Below are 13643 nucleotides of genomic sequence, written 5' to 3'. Positions count from 1 at the left end.
TGTTTATGTGAGTGTGTGCATATCTGTATATATATGTGTGTGTGTGTGTATGTTACATATAAATGGAAGTGCATGTTTGTGTGTGTTTGTACCCCAAGTCAAGCTTGTTTTTATCCTTGTAATATGGAATGTTGACCCTTGCTTGTTAACACTGATGCGATCACATGCCGGCAGGGCTGAGCCTCCAGGGTGGCGGTGAGACAGCTGTCCCCCAGCGCCTCCTGTTCTGCGCATGACCAAGACGGGAACATTGTCCCTCGTGAGAAAAATCTTTTGCTTTCATGACAAATCCTTTTACCTAGTCCTTTGGAAACCCAAGGTCTTTATGTTCAAAGCTTAGAAATAAAACGTGTGGATTTACTATCACATGAATTTATAATAGGTCTCTAAATTAAATTCAGTTTTCAAAATCTGAATAGACAACTTATTTGCTGCTGAATATAGTTTTCAAAATGTGTCAAGAAAAGGCAGACTCGAATCCAGATTGTTGTAATGCACGGTTATTACCAATAACATCATTCACTTCCCTTCATAGATTTTGATTTAGCAAAGGTGGAAATGTTGATTGAAACCCAATATCCATTTTATATGAAATTCTAAAAGACATGCTCTATGACACTTTGGTTCTGTTTCTTTAAGACTGTGAAGTCACTCCCCATTGGTTCTTTAAAAAGTTGTTGAATTTTGTAGTAGTCATATCTTCAGTGCTTAACATTTATGTTAGCTCCCTGTAGGCTTTGGAAAACCCAAGTCTTCATGTTCTAGGGAAGAAGGGAGTTGGAAAGAAGGACAGGAAATTGACAGAAACTTGTCAGCAGGAGTGAAGACTGTGTAGATTTGGCCTGGTATTGAGCGTCACCTGGGCACAGGAAGATCAAACGGACGGCGCCCTGTAGGGGGGACTTGACGTTGATCAGGGCAGAGTGATGGCAAGTCTTCAGCAGGTTCAAGTGTGACATGCTTCAGGACTGCTGTAGGAGCTGGGACAGCTTAGCCTAGGGAAAAAATTCTGTCTTCAAATTTATAAATATTAGTAAATAGGGTTGACATCTCATCCCTTTGCAGAAGTATGAGGTGAAGAAAGGGGTCAAGATGGGTGATAAAGACATTTGTGATTGTAAGCGTTAATAATTAGAATGGAATTGGATGGTTAGAATTGGGTGTTGAAAGTTATTTTGAAACAAATGATAAAAAGTCCAGTCTGGGTTGGCAGAGGGGGAAATTAAGCCTGGAAACCAGGTTGTGAATGATCGCACCTCCAGCTTTCCCTCTGGCCCAGCAAGTATATGGTGACATAAACATGCCAGTGGTTTGTATGGTTACCAAGGGGAGATAGATAGAAAGGTTAACTTTATGGGAATAGAAAAAACTATAAAACTTTCTTAGTATTTTTCGCTTGATTTTTTCCCCTCCTGACATGTGGAGAGAGAAGGACAAAGTGCTGTGTTTGCACACTTGAGTGTTATGTGTAACATGGTAACCTCTCAGCAAGAGCCAAGCGGTGCTGTTAAAATTCCTTGTAGGAGCTGAGCTCCTGGACAGTGAACTTTTTCAAAGATTATTCAGTTCTGGAGAACTAAAAGGAAAATTTCAGAACGATAAGGACAGACTGACGCCCCCCTCTTTGCTAGGTCACTGCTGCTGCTCTTCTCTCTGTTTTTATTACCACTTACTAAAATTGGAAACAGCCTTTTTGATATATATAAATTTATGTGTTATTTTTGTCTGCATTGGGTCTTCATCACTGCAGGGGCTTTCTCTAGTTGGGGTGAATGGGGTCTACTGTTCAGTTTTGGCCTCGGAGGCTTCTCAACGCAGTGGCTTCTCTTGTTAGGAGCACAGGCTTCGGGTGCATGGGCTTCGGGAGTCGTGGTTCCCAGGCTCTGGAGCACAGGCTCAGTAGGGGTGACACATGGACTTAGTTGCTCTGCAGGGTGTGGGATCTTCCTGGATCAGGGATCGAACCTGTGAGTCCTGCCTTGGCAGGTGGATTTTTACCACTGAGCCACCCAGGCAAGTCTCTGAAATAGCTTTTTGTGTTACCTTTACATGCTGGTACAATTGTTTCCAAACCTTTCCTTTAAGGTTTTTGACACTTAACATAATTCTAAAATGTAGATACACTCAGCCAGAAACAGTGCAGTAAGTGATGGGGGTGCTGTTTATGTTCCTAAAGTATCTGTAGTCCTCTCAACCATACCAGAGCCGGGAGCAGTGTTTTCATAGGACCTCATTATGGGCCCAGTGCACCTTAACCAAAAATGCAGTGTGAAAATGCATTCTTATTTTGAATTCAGAGCACAGGAAACAGACCCTGCTCCTTCGTTTCGCTTGCCTCTTCCCCTGCTCCTTACAAATCTTAAGGATACAGTAGAAGATTTGGGTTAATTTTTTCAATCCAGTGAGAAGCTATAAATGTGAAGAGAAATTTCTCATTAGGGAGAACCTACATAAACATACAGTCTACACAGTTGTCTTATGTAACTGGAAGATACTTAGTTTTTCATTGTCCAGGGCTCCAGTCATTATTGTGCAAAAGAAGAAATACAAGTATGCAAGGCATCTGTTGAAGGCTTTGTCTTCAGGTTTCGCTGTGGTTTCAGATTTTCATTCTGGTAGACAATCAATGAGTTACTAATTATCGATTTTTTAAAAACTGTGTTCTTTATTTCCAAGTGTCACTGTCTTTTGATAATGTCAAGATTGCCTTTAGGGTCCCAGTGAAGACAGAGAAGCAAAATCAGAGACTAGGAAAAGAGCAGACATCCTTTCCAGGACCCACTGACATATTAGACCTAGAGCAGAGTATTTGGTCACCTTCACGCTGACCTCTTCCTGGGAAATAGTGTAGGTCTGCTTCTGCGGGAGCCCCCTTTTGCTAGTTAACTGTCATGGAGTCAGAATTACAGCACAGTCTAAGCATAGGTGACTAGTCTCAAATTTGCTCCAAAAGTCCTTTCTTCAATTCCTTTAGTGCCTGGGAACATCTTCCCCTCCCCGAGTTAATTTCTGTGTGAGTGAGAGAGGAAAGGTTTCTGTGGAATACAAGAGATGCCCTTATTATTTAGGTGGAATTCCATTTTCTGTTTCAACTCTGAGGCTTAGGCACCTTTGTTCTAGGGCAGATGTTGGAGTTTTAGCTTCTTGCTGCAGCAGAGAAGGGTCAGAATCTGATCTCATCTTCACAGCTACAGATGAGCTTGTGGATAATATTCATCCCTCAGTACCATGGAAGATTGGTTCCAGACCCCCTGAGAATACCAAAACATCTCTCAGATTTCATGTGGGATGAAAGCTGCCCTGGACCTGAGGCATGAACTTGGCCTGTACCAGGATGTATGATCACCCTGGTTACATCTTACCTTGCATCCCTGCAAACAGGAACTACCTCTTGTCAGTCTCTGTATTCCCAACGTCCGGTAACGACTGGCACATGGTATAGATGCTTAGTGAGCACTTGCTAATTCCAGGGGGACATATAGGTCATGAAAGATTCATACTGAGGTTATGAGTAAACTGAAATGCACTTTTCTGTTCTATTCTAGCTGGCAATGCCGCTGTCATCAAATATGAGGAAAAACCTCCCAAACCAGCATTTCAAAATGGCTCCTCAGCATCCTTATATTTGAAGCCCTTGGTACCCAGAGGTCATGCACACTTTCTGAAAACTCCTCCAAAAGGTATGGGACCTCCTGGTGAAGAGAAGAGGAAGACGAGGCTTTTCAAATCCTTGGCTTGTAGGAGATTAAAATGTTGACAGGTTCACGGTATATCGGACTTTTAGTTACAAAAAGTCTGAGAAATAAAGACAACAGATTTTACACTGAGGGAGCTCTTCTTGTTCTGAGAGTCTGCTGGTTCTGCAGCTAAAACTTGATACACAGAAATCAGCAGATAGAGCAAAGGTATAAGGTGATAAGAAATAAAACTTCCAGAGTTAAATTATGTGAAAGTGGCAACCTATAGTAATGGAATAGAAATGCATGGTTTACTTCATACTCTGGGTCCAACCATGTTATCCTCACCCCCACCCGCCCACCCCTTTCTTTATCTCTTCTCTGAATCACTCACTTTGTAATTGCTGCAGCTATGAAGGTTAATCTTCAGGTTTACAACAAAAGTGGTATATACTTCTGGGGTCCCCAGCCTCTGGAATCTAATGCCTGATGATCTGAGGTGGAGCTGATGTAATAATTATAGAAGTAAAGTGACAATAAATGTAACACACTTGAATCATCCCAACCCTGCCCCACCCCACCCCCCAACAACCTGCCACCCTGGCCCCAGATCTATGGAAAAATTGTCATCCATGAAATCGGCACCTGGTGCCAGAAACGTTGGGGGACCACTGCTTATTTGGAATGTTCTCCTGCAGCTTTATCACAGTGGAGTTGAAGCACATTAACAGTTATTATTCAGTGAACTCAAAGATTGTTTAGCTGAAAGAATAATTGTGAATCAGAAGCTTGAGCTGTCATATGTGAGGCATATTTATATTAGAGAGACTAAAAAGCACAGAAAGTTACACAGTCCTCCTTCATCCCGTCAACCACGAATAACTGTTGCATTTCCTCCTTTTTGTTTCTTTTGCACGTGTAATCATTTTCCTTTTGTTTCAAGAGAACTCGGAGCATAGTATGTACACTCTGTTGTGCCGTGCTTCTTATTATTAATTTAGTAGTATGTCATGAGAGCATCTTCATTTTAAATGATTATGAAATCGTCTCCTGTTTTCTAATTCCGTGGTTCCTGGACACAATTTCTGACTTTCACTATGGCACCTTATACTGGGATGAACATCTTTGAACGTGAAGATTGTTCATTGCTTCAGATTCTAGTTATATCCATGAGGTTTCCCTACAAGAGGGTTCACTGAGTTAAACTGTATGAATCTTTAGGAACTTGTTATTATGTCATTAAATAACTTTTCAGAAAGCTGTTAATCTCTCAAAGCAGTGTGTCTGTTGCTCTGCGTCCTTCTCAGTGTGTGTGTGTGTGTGTGTGTGTGTGTGTGTGTGTGTATGTGTGTGTGAGAGAGAGAGAGACGTATGTATGTGAAGGTTCCTGTGGTAACTTGAGGCTGATTACCTATTAGTATTTACCAACACTTTTTCTTTTCTATTGAATTCAAGAGAGAATAGGTACAGATACTGGCAGAAAGATTCTTCCAAGTGCCAGCAGGTTCTCATCTGTCCAAGGACTTAAATAAACTTCTGAGGTATCAAATGACCCCTTGTTGGGATGACATCAGTTTATAATCTGTGTTTTTTATTGATGGATGATAAAGCCCCATGATCTGCACACACACTGGTACCTGGAAAGAAAATGTCTAACTTTGAGACTAAGGTCGCTTGCAGAGTTAGAAATAGCTTGATTCCTCAGATGCCTTTCAGAACAGAGAACCTCAGTATTCTGAAATGCTCTTTTATTGAATTTATGAGCTTTTGTATCACAGAGGTTTTACTTGAGTGGAAATCAATGCTTTCCATTTACAACAGCCACATATTTTAAGAGATTATCGTCTCTGTAAAATTCCATGAATAGAATGTGGCAACTGTTCTGACCTGCTGGTGCTTTGCCCTAGAAACGACTCTATCATGTCAGGAGGACGTGCTCACAGTCTCCTCGTGACTGACTTTTGTAGCTCTGTGCCTGTCACCACTCCTGGTTGTATTTGTTTTTCAGCTTTATGGGTGTATAATTGACAATGAAAATTATAATAAATTTGATTTAATGCATATATACATTGTGAAAGAATTCCCCTGCTTACAATTTTATATCATATCCATTTGAAGGAAAAGTGTAAGTATATTTTTTCCTTCATAGCTGAATAGCAATACAGTTGGATTTAATACTTGGCAGTTTTAGAAATCACACCCTTTCTTTCATAAAGTCTGGCCTTTCTTCTGCTCTGTAAGTGATGGAATAGCATAAAGTGTGTAAGACACATGTAAATTCAGTACTGTTAAATTTGAATTTCAGCAGTTCTTGAATTGAAAAAAACTGTGGTTTGTCCTAACATATTTAATTGGTGACAATGAATAATATCACCATTAAACCATTAAACTACCATTTTGATCTTATTTGGAATGTCTTTTTATACTTGGGAGGGGGAACTTTATTTGTAAAATGGTCTATTGTGTGATATTTCCTGTAAAATGTGTATCTTACAAATATTTCTCTTATATTTTAGATCCTTCACGAAAAAGTCTACTTACAGCCTTGAATACAGGTAAGTGACCACTTTAAAAACAGACAGAGGAAAAGAATCATTTTGTAAAGTTACATTATCAAGTATTTAAGTGTATTCACGGTTATTTTTCAGTAGTTGCTTATAAACATACTTTCAGTTTTGTGGCATAAACATAACTGCTTGTGACGTTGGCTGGCATAGGGTTGAAACTTGGTGAACATGGTTTCAAAGCCATCTGATGCAGAAGGATGTTTTATTAATCACAGATAATTTGCTTTTTTAAGTAATGGGTTTTTTTTTTCAAATGTGAAGCATATTTATTATTCAACATGTGGAGATGTGGAGAATATACTTTTTCCAAGAAATACGCTATTATAAAATGGATAGTCTTTAATTGTTAAAGAATCTTGTGATCAGGTATAGTAGTTCAAGCAGTTAACATTTTTCTTTTCCTTTTCACACTTCTATTGAACAAACTCACACCTATCTCTTTAAGACTGTCTCTGAACCTTTGAACATCAACTGGGAATTAAAAAACTTGCTGTCTTGAAGCCAGAGAAGATTTCATAAACTGTACTCACTACAGTTTCTATGTTTTATCTATAGCTGGTTAGGTCCCTATCCACTGCTTAAATTCTCCTCCTTAATATGCGGTTATAAGACAGTTTTATGGCTTCTGAGTCCACTGAGGATTACAACAGCAAATCAAACGGCAGAGGCAGAAAGGTATTACTATAACACACTGGTTACAGATTATTATGCATCATGACAGTACTGGGAGCTAAGTATATAAAGGTGAGTCCCAAATGAATAAGGGCTTTGTCTTCAGGAAGGTTGCAGGAAAGTTGAAGGATTGCACAAATAAATATACAATCACAATTGCAATAAATTTTAGGAAGGAGCATTGCTGGTTCCTAGTTAAAAGCTATGATGTAGTGAGGAAGGCCTGGATAGGAGGTATAAATTTGCAGACACCCCCCACCCCCACCTCCTGTATACAGGTAGTATATTAAAGAAAATGGGGTGGATAACCTTACATATGGAATAACTTAATGCTCCTGAGGCGTGCTTGGTTTCCTCAGCTTAGTCAGGCAGGCAAGTTACAGGCTTACTTGTTATAGGCTCTCATTTACTATAGAGCTATAGAGGACCCAGCCATGCAGAGCAGTTTAAATTCTAAACACTTCCAAGAGCCCGAGTTTGAACATACATGTTTACCAAACTAATTTTTAAAGGCCAAAGGAAACTGTTCTGCACACAATGAGATTTTTATTTTCTTTAAATTTTAAATTTCCAGCACATCCTAGTATTTAGGAGATAAAATATTGCAGGTGGATTCTTTACCACCTGAGCCACCAGGGAAGCCCAACACGCCACAGAATGACTACATGTTAAATCAGATAACTTTTATCTGAAAGCTAGGTGGTAATTCTGGGTTTAACTGGGAAACTTCCCTAGTGTCTTCCAAAGTGGCTGTACTGTTGTACATTTCCATGAGCTTTTCCACATCTTTGTCAACACTTGTTTGTTTTTAACTCATTTTTATTGGACTACAGTTGATTCACAATGCTGTGTTAGTTTCTGCTGTACAGCCAAGTGATTCAGTTATACACATATCCACTCTGTTTTAGGTTCTGTTCCCATATAGGTGATTAATAAGTATTGAGTAGGGCTCCCTGTGCTACACAGTAGGAATAACATGTCTCTTTTATATACAGTAGTGTGAACACTTGTTTTGGTCCGCTTTTTTTAATTTTTGTTATAGCCAGTGGGTCTAGTCTAAATCTAATGTTAGTTGCTCAGTTTTATCCGACCATTTGCGACCCCATGGACTGTAGCCCACCAGGATCCTGTCCATGGGATTCTCCAGATAAGAATACTGAAGTGCGTTGCCATTTCCTCCTCCAGGGGATCTTCCCGACCCAGGGATTGAACCCAGGTCTCCTGCATTGCAGGCAGATTCTTTACCATCTGAGACACCGGGGAAGCCCTATTCTAGTGGGTATGAACTGGTATCTCATTGTGGTTTCAATTTGCATTTTCCTGATGGCTACTCAGATGTTGAGCATCTTTCAGAAGCTTATGAGCCATTCATATATCTTCTTTGGGGAAACACTTATTCAAGTCCTTTGCCCATTTAAAAATTATTTGTATTATTATTATTATTGAGGTGTAGGAGTTCTTTCTATATTCTGAATATTAGGTTCTTATCAAACAGATGATTTGCAAATAATTTTCTCCCTTTCTGTAGGTTGTGTTTTCATTTTCTTTCTTTTTATTTTTTTAATATGTATTTGGCTGTGCCAGGACTTAGCTATGACATGTGGGAACTAGTTCTCTGTCTAGGAATTAAACTTGGACCCCCTATGTTGGGAGTATTGAGCCTTAACCACTGTACCACCAGGATGTCCCTGTCTTTTCATTTTCTTGATAACACCCTTTGAGGCACATTTTTAATTTTCATGAGATCCAGTTTATCTATTTTTCTTCTTATGTTGCTTATCCATTTGGCATTATGTCTAAGAAGCCATTGCTTGTACAAGATCATGAAGACCTATGCCCATGTTTTCTTCTGAGAGTTTTACACTTTCAGCTCTTATACTTAGGTCTTTGATGCATTTTTTAGTTAATTTCTGTATATGATATGAAGTAGGGGAATCCAACTTATTTTTTTTGCATGTAGATTTCCAGCTGTCCCAGCACCATTTGTGGAAAACACTACTCTTTCCTCCACTGAACTATCTTGGCACCTTTGTTGAAAACAGTTGGCTGTGAACACGAGGATTTGTTTCTGGGCTCTCTAAGCTATCCCGTAGGCCTGGTGGCCCAGATGGTAAAGAATCTGCCTGTAATGCTGGAAACCCATGTTCAATCCCTGGGTTGGGAAGATCTCTTGGAGGAGATCTCCAGCCCACTCCAGTATTCTTGCCTGGAGAATCCCCATGGACAGAGGAGCCTGACAGGCTACAGTCCATGGGGTCTCACATGGATCTACATGTCAATCCTCGTCAGTACCATGTTGTTGTGATTACTGTGGTGTGATGAGTTAATCAGAAAGCGTGCATCCTTCAACTTTTCCTTTTTTCAAGATTATTTTGACTGTTCTGAGTCTCTTGAATTTCTACGTGAACATTAGTGTCAGCTTGTCAATTTCGGTAAAGAAGTCAGTTAGGATTTTGATAGAGATTGCATTGAATCCACAGATGCATTTCTGGAGTGTTGGCCATCTTTACAAATGGCAGCCCACTCCGGTACTCTTGCCTGGAGAATCCCATGGACGGAGGAGCGTGGTAGGCTACAGTCCGTGGGGTCACAAAGAGTCAGACACGACTGAGCGACTTCACTTTCACTTTCACAATATTCAGTATTTTGATTCATGAATAAGGGGTCACTCCCCCTTTTAGTTAGGTCTCCTTTCGTTTCTATCAACAACTTTTTGGTAGTTTTCAAAATACAAATTTTGCAATTCTTTTGGGAAATATTTGTTGTGTGACATCTCTGTGCTTTGGGAGCTGCTATTGACACTGGTCACAGTGAAGGAACTAGTTAAACAAGTCTAATATGCCTGCTCTGTGCAGCTTGTAAAGGTAGTCTTAATTTACAACTCAAGTCAGTGATTACATAAGTATTGTAGGGCTTCCCTGGTGGCTCAGTGGTACAGAATCTGCCTGTCAATGCAGGAGACACGGGTTCGATCCTTTGGTCGGAAAGATCCCACATGCCATGGAGCCGCTAAGCCTGTGTGCCACAACTATTGAGTCTGTGCTCCAGGAACTGCAACTACTGAGCTCGTGCACCACCAACACTGAAGCCCGTGCACTCTAGTGCCTGTGCTCCACAGGAGAAGCCACTGCACTGAGAAGCCCACGCCCCACAGCTAGAGAGTAGCCCCTGCTCCCCACAACTAGAGAAAAGCGCTCGCTGGTTATTTTGACCCAGCACAGTCAAAAATAAATAAAACTGTAAAGTATTGTAAAGGATATTTGTTTTCATAGGCATAGCAATAATAACAATAAACTGCAATATAGATCTCCTTTCTACATGTGGAAAAACTATTAGCATTAGGCATTTTCCCTTGTCACATTGTGGGACTACTGTGATGTCTTGTTTCCAAAGCCTATCACTGACACTTAATGTAACAGTGACCCTTGATAGGAAAGATTATTACAACGGCAAATTAACAACTGACTGAGAAAAGAAATGGACAGTATAAATCAAGCTATGGTTTTGTCTGGCAAAGCCTCTAAACCATGGATTAGAAATAGGGCATGGGACAGAGTTTGAGAATGCCTGCCTTCAGTTAACCCTGCTCTAATAATTGCAGTGGGAAGAGCTGTATTTTAAGGGGTCAACACTGTGATTTAATCTAGATTTTAAGTATAAACACCTATTTTCCAAAAGTCATAAACTTGGCTTTTCCAGGCTTCTCTGTTGATGGTTAGTAACTATCATTATTTAAAACTGACCGAGTATTATGGTGAGCCTGCTCAGGAAAAGGCACAATGTGTTGGCTTTTGGAGGAGCAGCTTAGAAGCTGAGAAAGTAAAGTGTCAGTTGCTCAGTCACATCCGACTCTTGGCAACCCCATGGACTGGAGCCTGCCAGGCTCCTCTGTCCATGGAATTCTCCAGGCAGAAATACTAGAGTGGGTAGCCTTTCCCTTCTCCAGAGAATCTTCCTGACCCAGGAATTGAACCCAGGTCTTCCGCATGGCAGGCAGATTCTTTACCATCTAAGCCACCATGGAAGCCCAGATGCTCAGAAGTAGTGTCTAAACAGCAGTGACTTTCTGGGTAAATCATGTAACCTCTTAATATTAGTTTTCTTTTCTGTGTAATTGAAATGACTGACCACTAAGGCATCTCCCTGCTCTCTAAGCCTGTGATGGCAGAGCACGTTGGCTTTCTATTCTGCTTACAGTGTCATCTTTTAGATTGTACAGAAGACATTGCATCCGCATACAGACCTGCTGCTATAAGCATGAAATCTTATGGCTCTCAGATAGTTTTCTTTTTTTAAAGAAACAAACTGTGGTGGAGATTAAAACTGAGCAACTTCATATCTTTTCATTTGTGTACAATAATCACTTGAATTACAGCAGTTTGCTAAGTTCTAAAATGTTTAGCTTATAAAGGTTTAGAAATCACCCTTTAGTTTTTTTTAATTTGTGATTTGAAATAAAATGTAGATAACTTTATATCCTGCTGTCACCTAACACAAGCAATCACTTATAATGACTATTACATTTAACATATGCAGCAGCATTTAACTACTCCTCTTGTATATTTACAGTACTTCTGTATCACATTCACAAATGATCCTGTGATGAACATCTCTACAACGAATACCTTCAAAGTTTAGGGAAGTTTTTGCGATCGATTCTTTTCTTTAATTAGTATATTGGCTGTGCTGGGTCTTCGTCGCTACACATGGGCTTTCTTTAGTTGCAGCGAGCGCGGCTACTCTCTGGTTGTGGTGCCTGGGTTTCTTGCTGCGGCGGCTCCTCGTTGCAGAGCTTGAGCTCTAGAGAGCGCAGCCTCAGTGGTTGTGGCACATGAGATTGCCCCGCGGCATGTGGGATCTTGGTTCCTGGGCCAGGGATCGAACCCGTGTCCCTCACGTTGGTAGGCAGATTCTCAACCACTGGGTGACCAGGGAAGTCCCCTGTGATAGATTCTTGTAAGTAGTACAAACAAATCAAAACATGTATATTTGTCACCACTTCACTCAGCAAATTGCTTTCCAAAAGCTTCATATCCTTTTATAGCATGTCTGACAACATAAAAGAGTGCCGGCTTCACCATTTTTTTTTTTTTTTTTTAATTTGACTAGTTTAGTAGTTGAAAATTTGGTGTCACTGTTTTAGTTTCAACCTTTCATCAGTTACATCAAAGACAGTTCCATTACCTCGTAGGAGAAGGAAGAGGAGCAGAAAGAGAATGAACTTTGCCGGCATTGACTGTTGGTGGACATCTTGGGATTGCCGCATCCCACGGGTGTCCTGATCTCGGGTTCATCGCTAAGCCTCTCCAAAGTCTCAGATTTCTCACTTGGGGACACGAGAATATTTCGGGAGGACTTCCCTGTATAGAAGTATTTTATGTAGAGTTGTTATATAAAAAGCTCTCAAATGATAGCTGCTAGAAGACAGTGACAAGGATAATCCTTTTCATTGTTCTTATGATTCTAGTGGCTTACTTTTAGAGCTCTTTTCCAGGAGAATGAATTATTTTAAATCCCTTAAGCAAGCAGGGAAAACCACTGAAAGTCAAGAACCACCCTCGTGGGGTCTAGCTGTTGTCATTTATTTAAAGATGATGATGCTATAAGATTCTCACCAACACTGTCTCTAAATAAAACTTGGTTTGCTGTTTATAAGGATGATGCCACGCATACCAGGTACTATTATTATGTGGTTCTACCCCACATTAAAGCTGTTAGGGATGCCAGAGCACCAGAGTTGTATTTATCCTGCTCTCTGATTATTTTACACAAGATCATCACTTTCAGGTGCCGTGGAGTCTGCCCGGGAAAGTAGAAAATGCATGCTCCTTCCACCTCCCCCGTCACTAAATCCAGCTCAGGAGGATCGGGTTGCTGTCTGCACCCCCCCTTCCAAGTGCAGAGAGATGGTTGAGAGTCGCACACCTCCTCCGGTGAGGTGACACCACTGTGGCCAGAGTTAATTTCGCTGAGAGTAGGGGTGAGGCTGTCCGTCTCTGTGATTTTATGATTATAACTGTCCTCCCACTTAAAGGGCAGATGGTGTTTGAGCAATGTGTGAAGTTAGGTATTCAAATCAGGGAAAGCATGGATTGTTGGAACAAGGACCATCTGTTTATCAGGAGCTAGATTCTTAATTCACACACCACATACAAACATATTCCAGTTTTAAACAAACATCAGAATGGGAGCACGAAAAGTACCGACTTTACAGAAAAGACCTTTCCAGGAATGTCACTATGAAAGAAAGGATTACTAACTATGACAACAAAGGGTTTAGATCTTCCTTTTGTCAAAAAAAATTTTTAGGCATGGAGATGGATGTTAGCTGTAACTGGACTTATGATTGTTTCACAATATTGACAAATAACAGGCATACGTCAGCAGTACTGCAGGTTCAGTTTCAGACCACCCCAGTAAAGTAATTCTCGTTAATTTTTGGTTTTCCAGTGCATAAATGTTTACACTAAAGCTCAGCTGGTAAAGAATCCACCTGCAATGCAGGAGACCCCAGTTCGATTCCTGGGTCAGGAAGATCCCATGGAGAAGGGATAGCTTTCCACTCCAGTATCCATGGGGTTTCCTGGTGGCTCAGTTGGTAAAGAATCCACCTGCAGTGTGGGAGACCTGGGTTTGATCCCTGGGTTGGGAAGATCCCCTGGAGAAGGGCATGGCAACCCACTCCAGTATTCTTGCCTGGAGAATCCCTTGAATAGAGGAGCCTGGT

At 40.7% G+C, this 13643-nt stretch overlaps 1 protein-coding gene across 23 annotated transcripts in view; it reads left to right on the top strand.

Moving 5' to 3' along the window:
- Window positions 1-13643, top strand: part of MTUS1 (microtubule associated scaffold protein 1) — a 221514-nt gene that overhangs the window by 134081 nt on the left and 73790 nt on the right. For 18 of the 23 annotated variants that reach the window (XR_014062579.1, XR_014062577.1, XR_014062576.1 and 15 more), the window contains 2 exons: window positions 3546-3680; window positions 6194-6232. Coding sequence is in view for 19 of the 23 variants with exons in the window: in XM_081521596.1 (XP_081377722.1) it covers window positions 3546-3680; window positions 6194-6232 (174 nt within the window). In the remaining 4 variants the exon portion in view is untranslated. The remainder of the gene's footprint in view (window positions 1-3545; window positions 3681-6193; window positions 6233-13643) is intronic. The other 5 variants (XM_081521602.1, XM_081521600.1, XM_081521599.1 and 2 more) reach the window with 1 other exon arrangement.

This window comes from Giraffa tippelskirchi, chromosome 8 (genome assembly GCF_054371585.1).
Source record: "Giraffa tippelskirchi isolate mGirTip1 chromosome 8, T2T-mGirTip1v1.2.pri, whole genome shotgun sequence".
In the NCBI taxonomy this organism is placed as follows: domain Eukaryota; kingdom Metazoa; phylum Chordata; class Mammalia; order Artiodactyla; family Giraffidae; genus Giraffa; species Giraffa tippelskirchi.
This window is presented reverse-complemented; position numbering and strand designations above follow the sequence as displayed.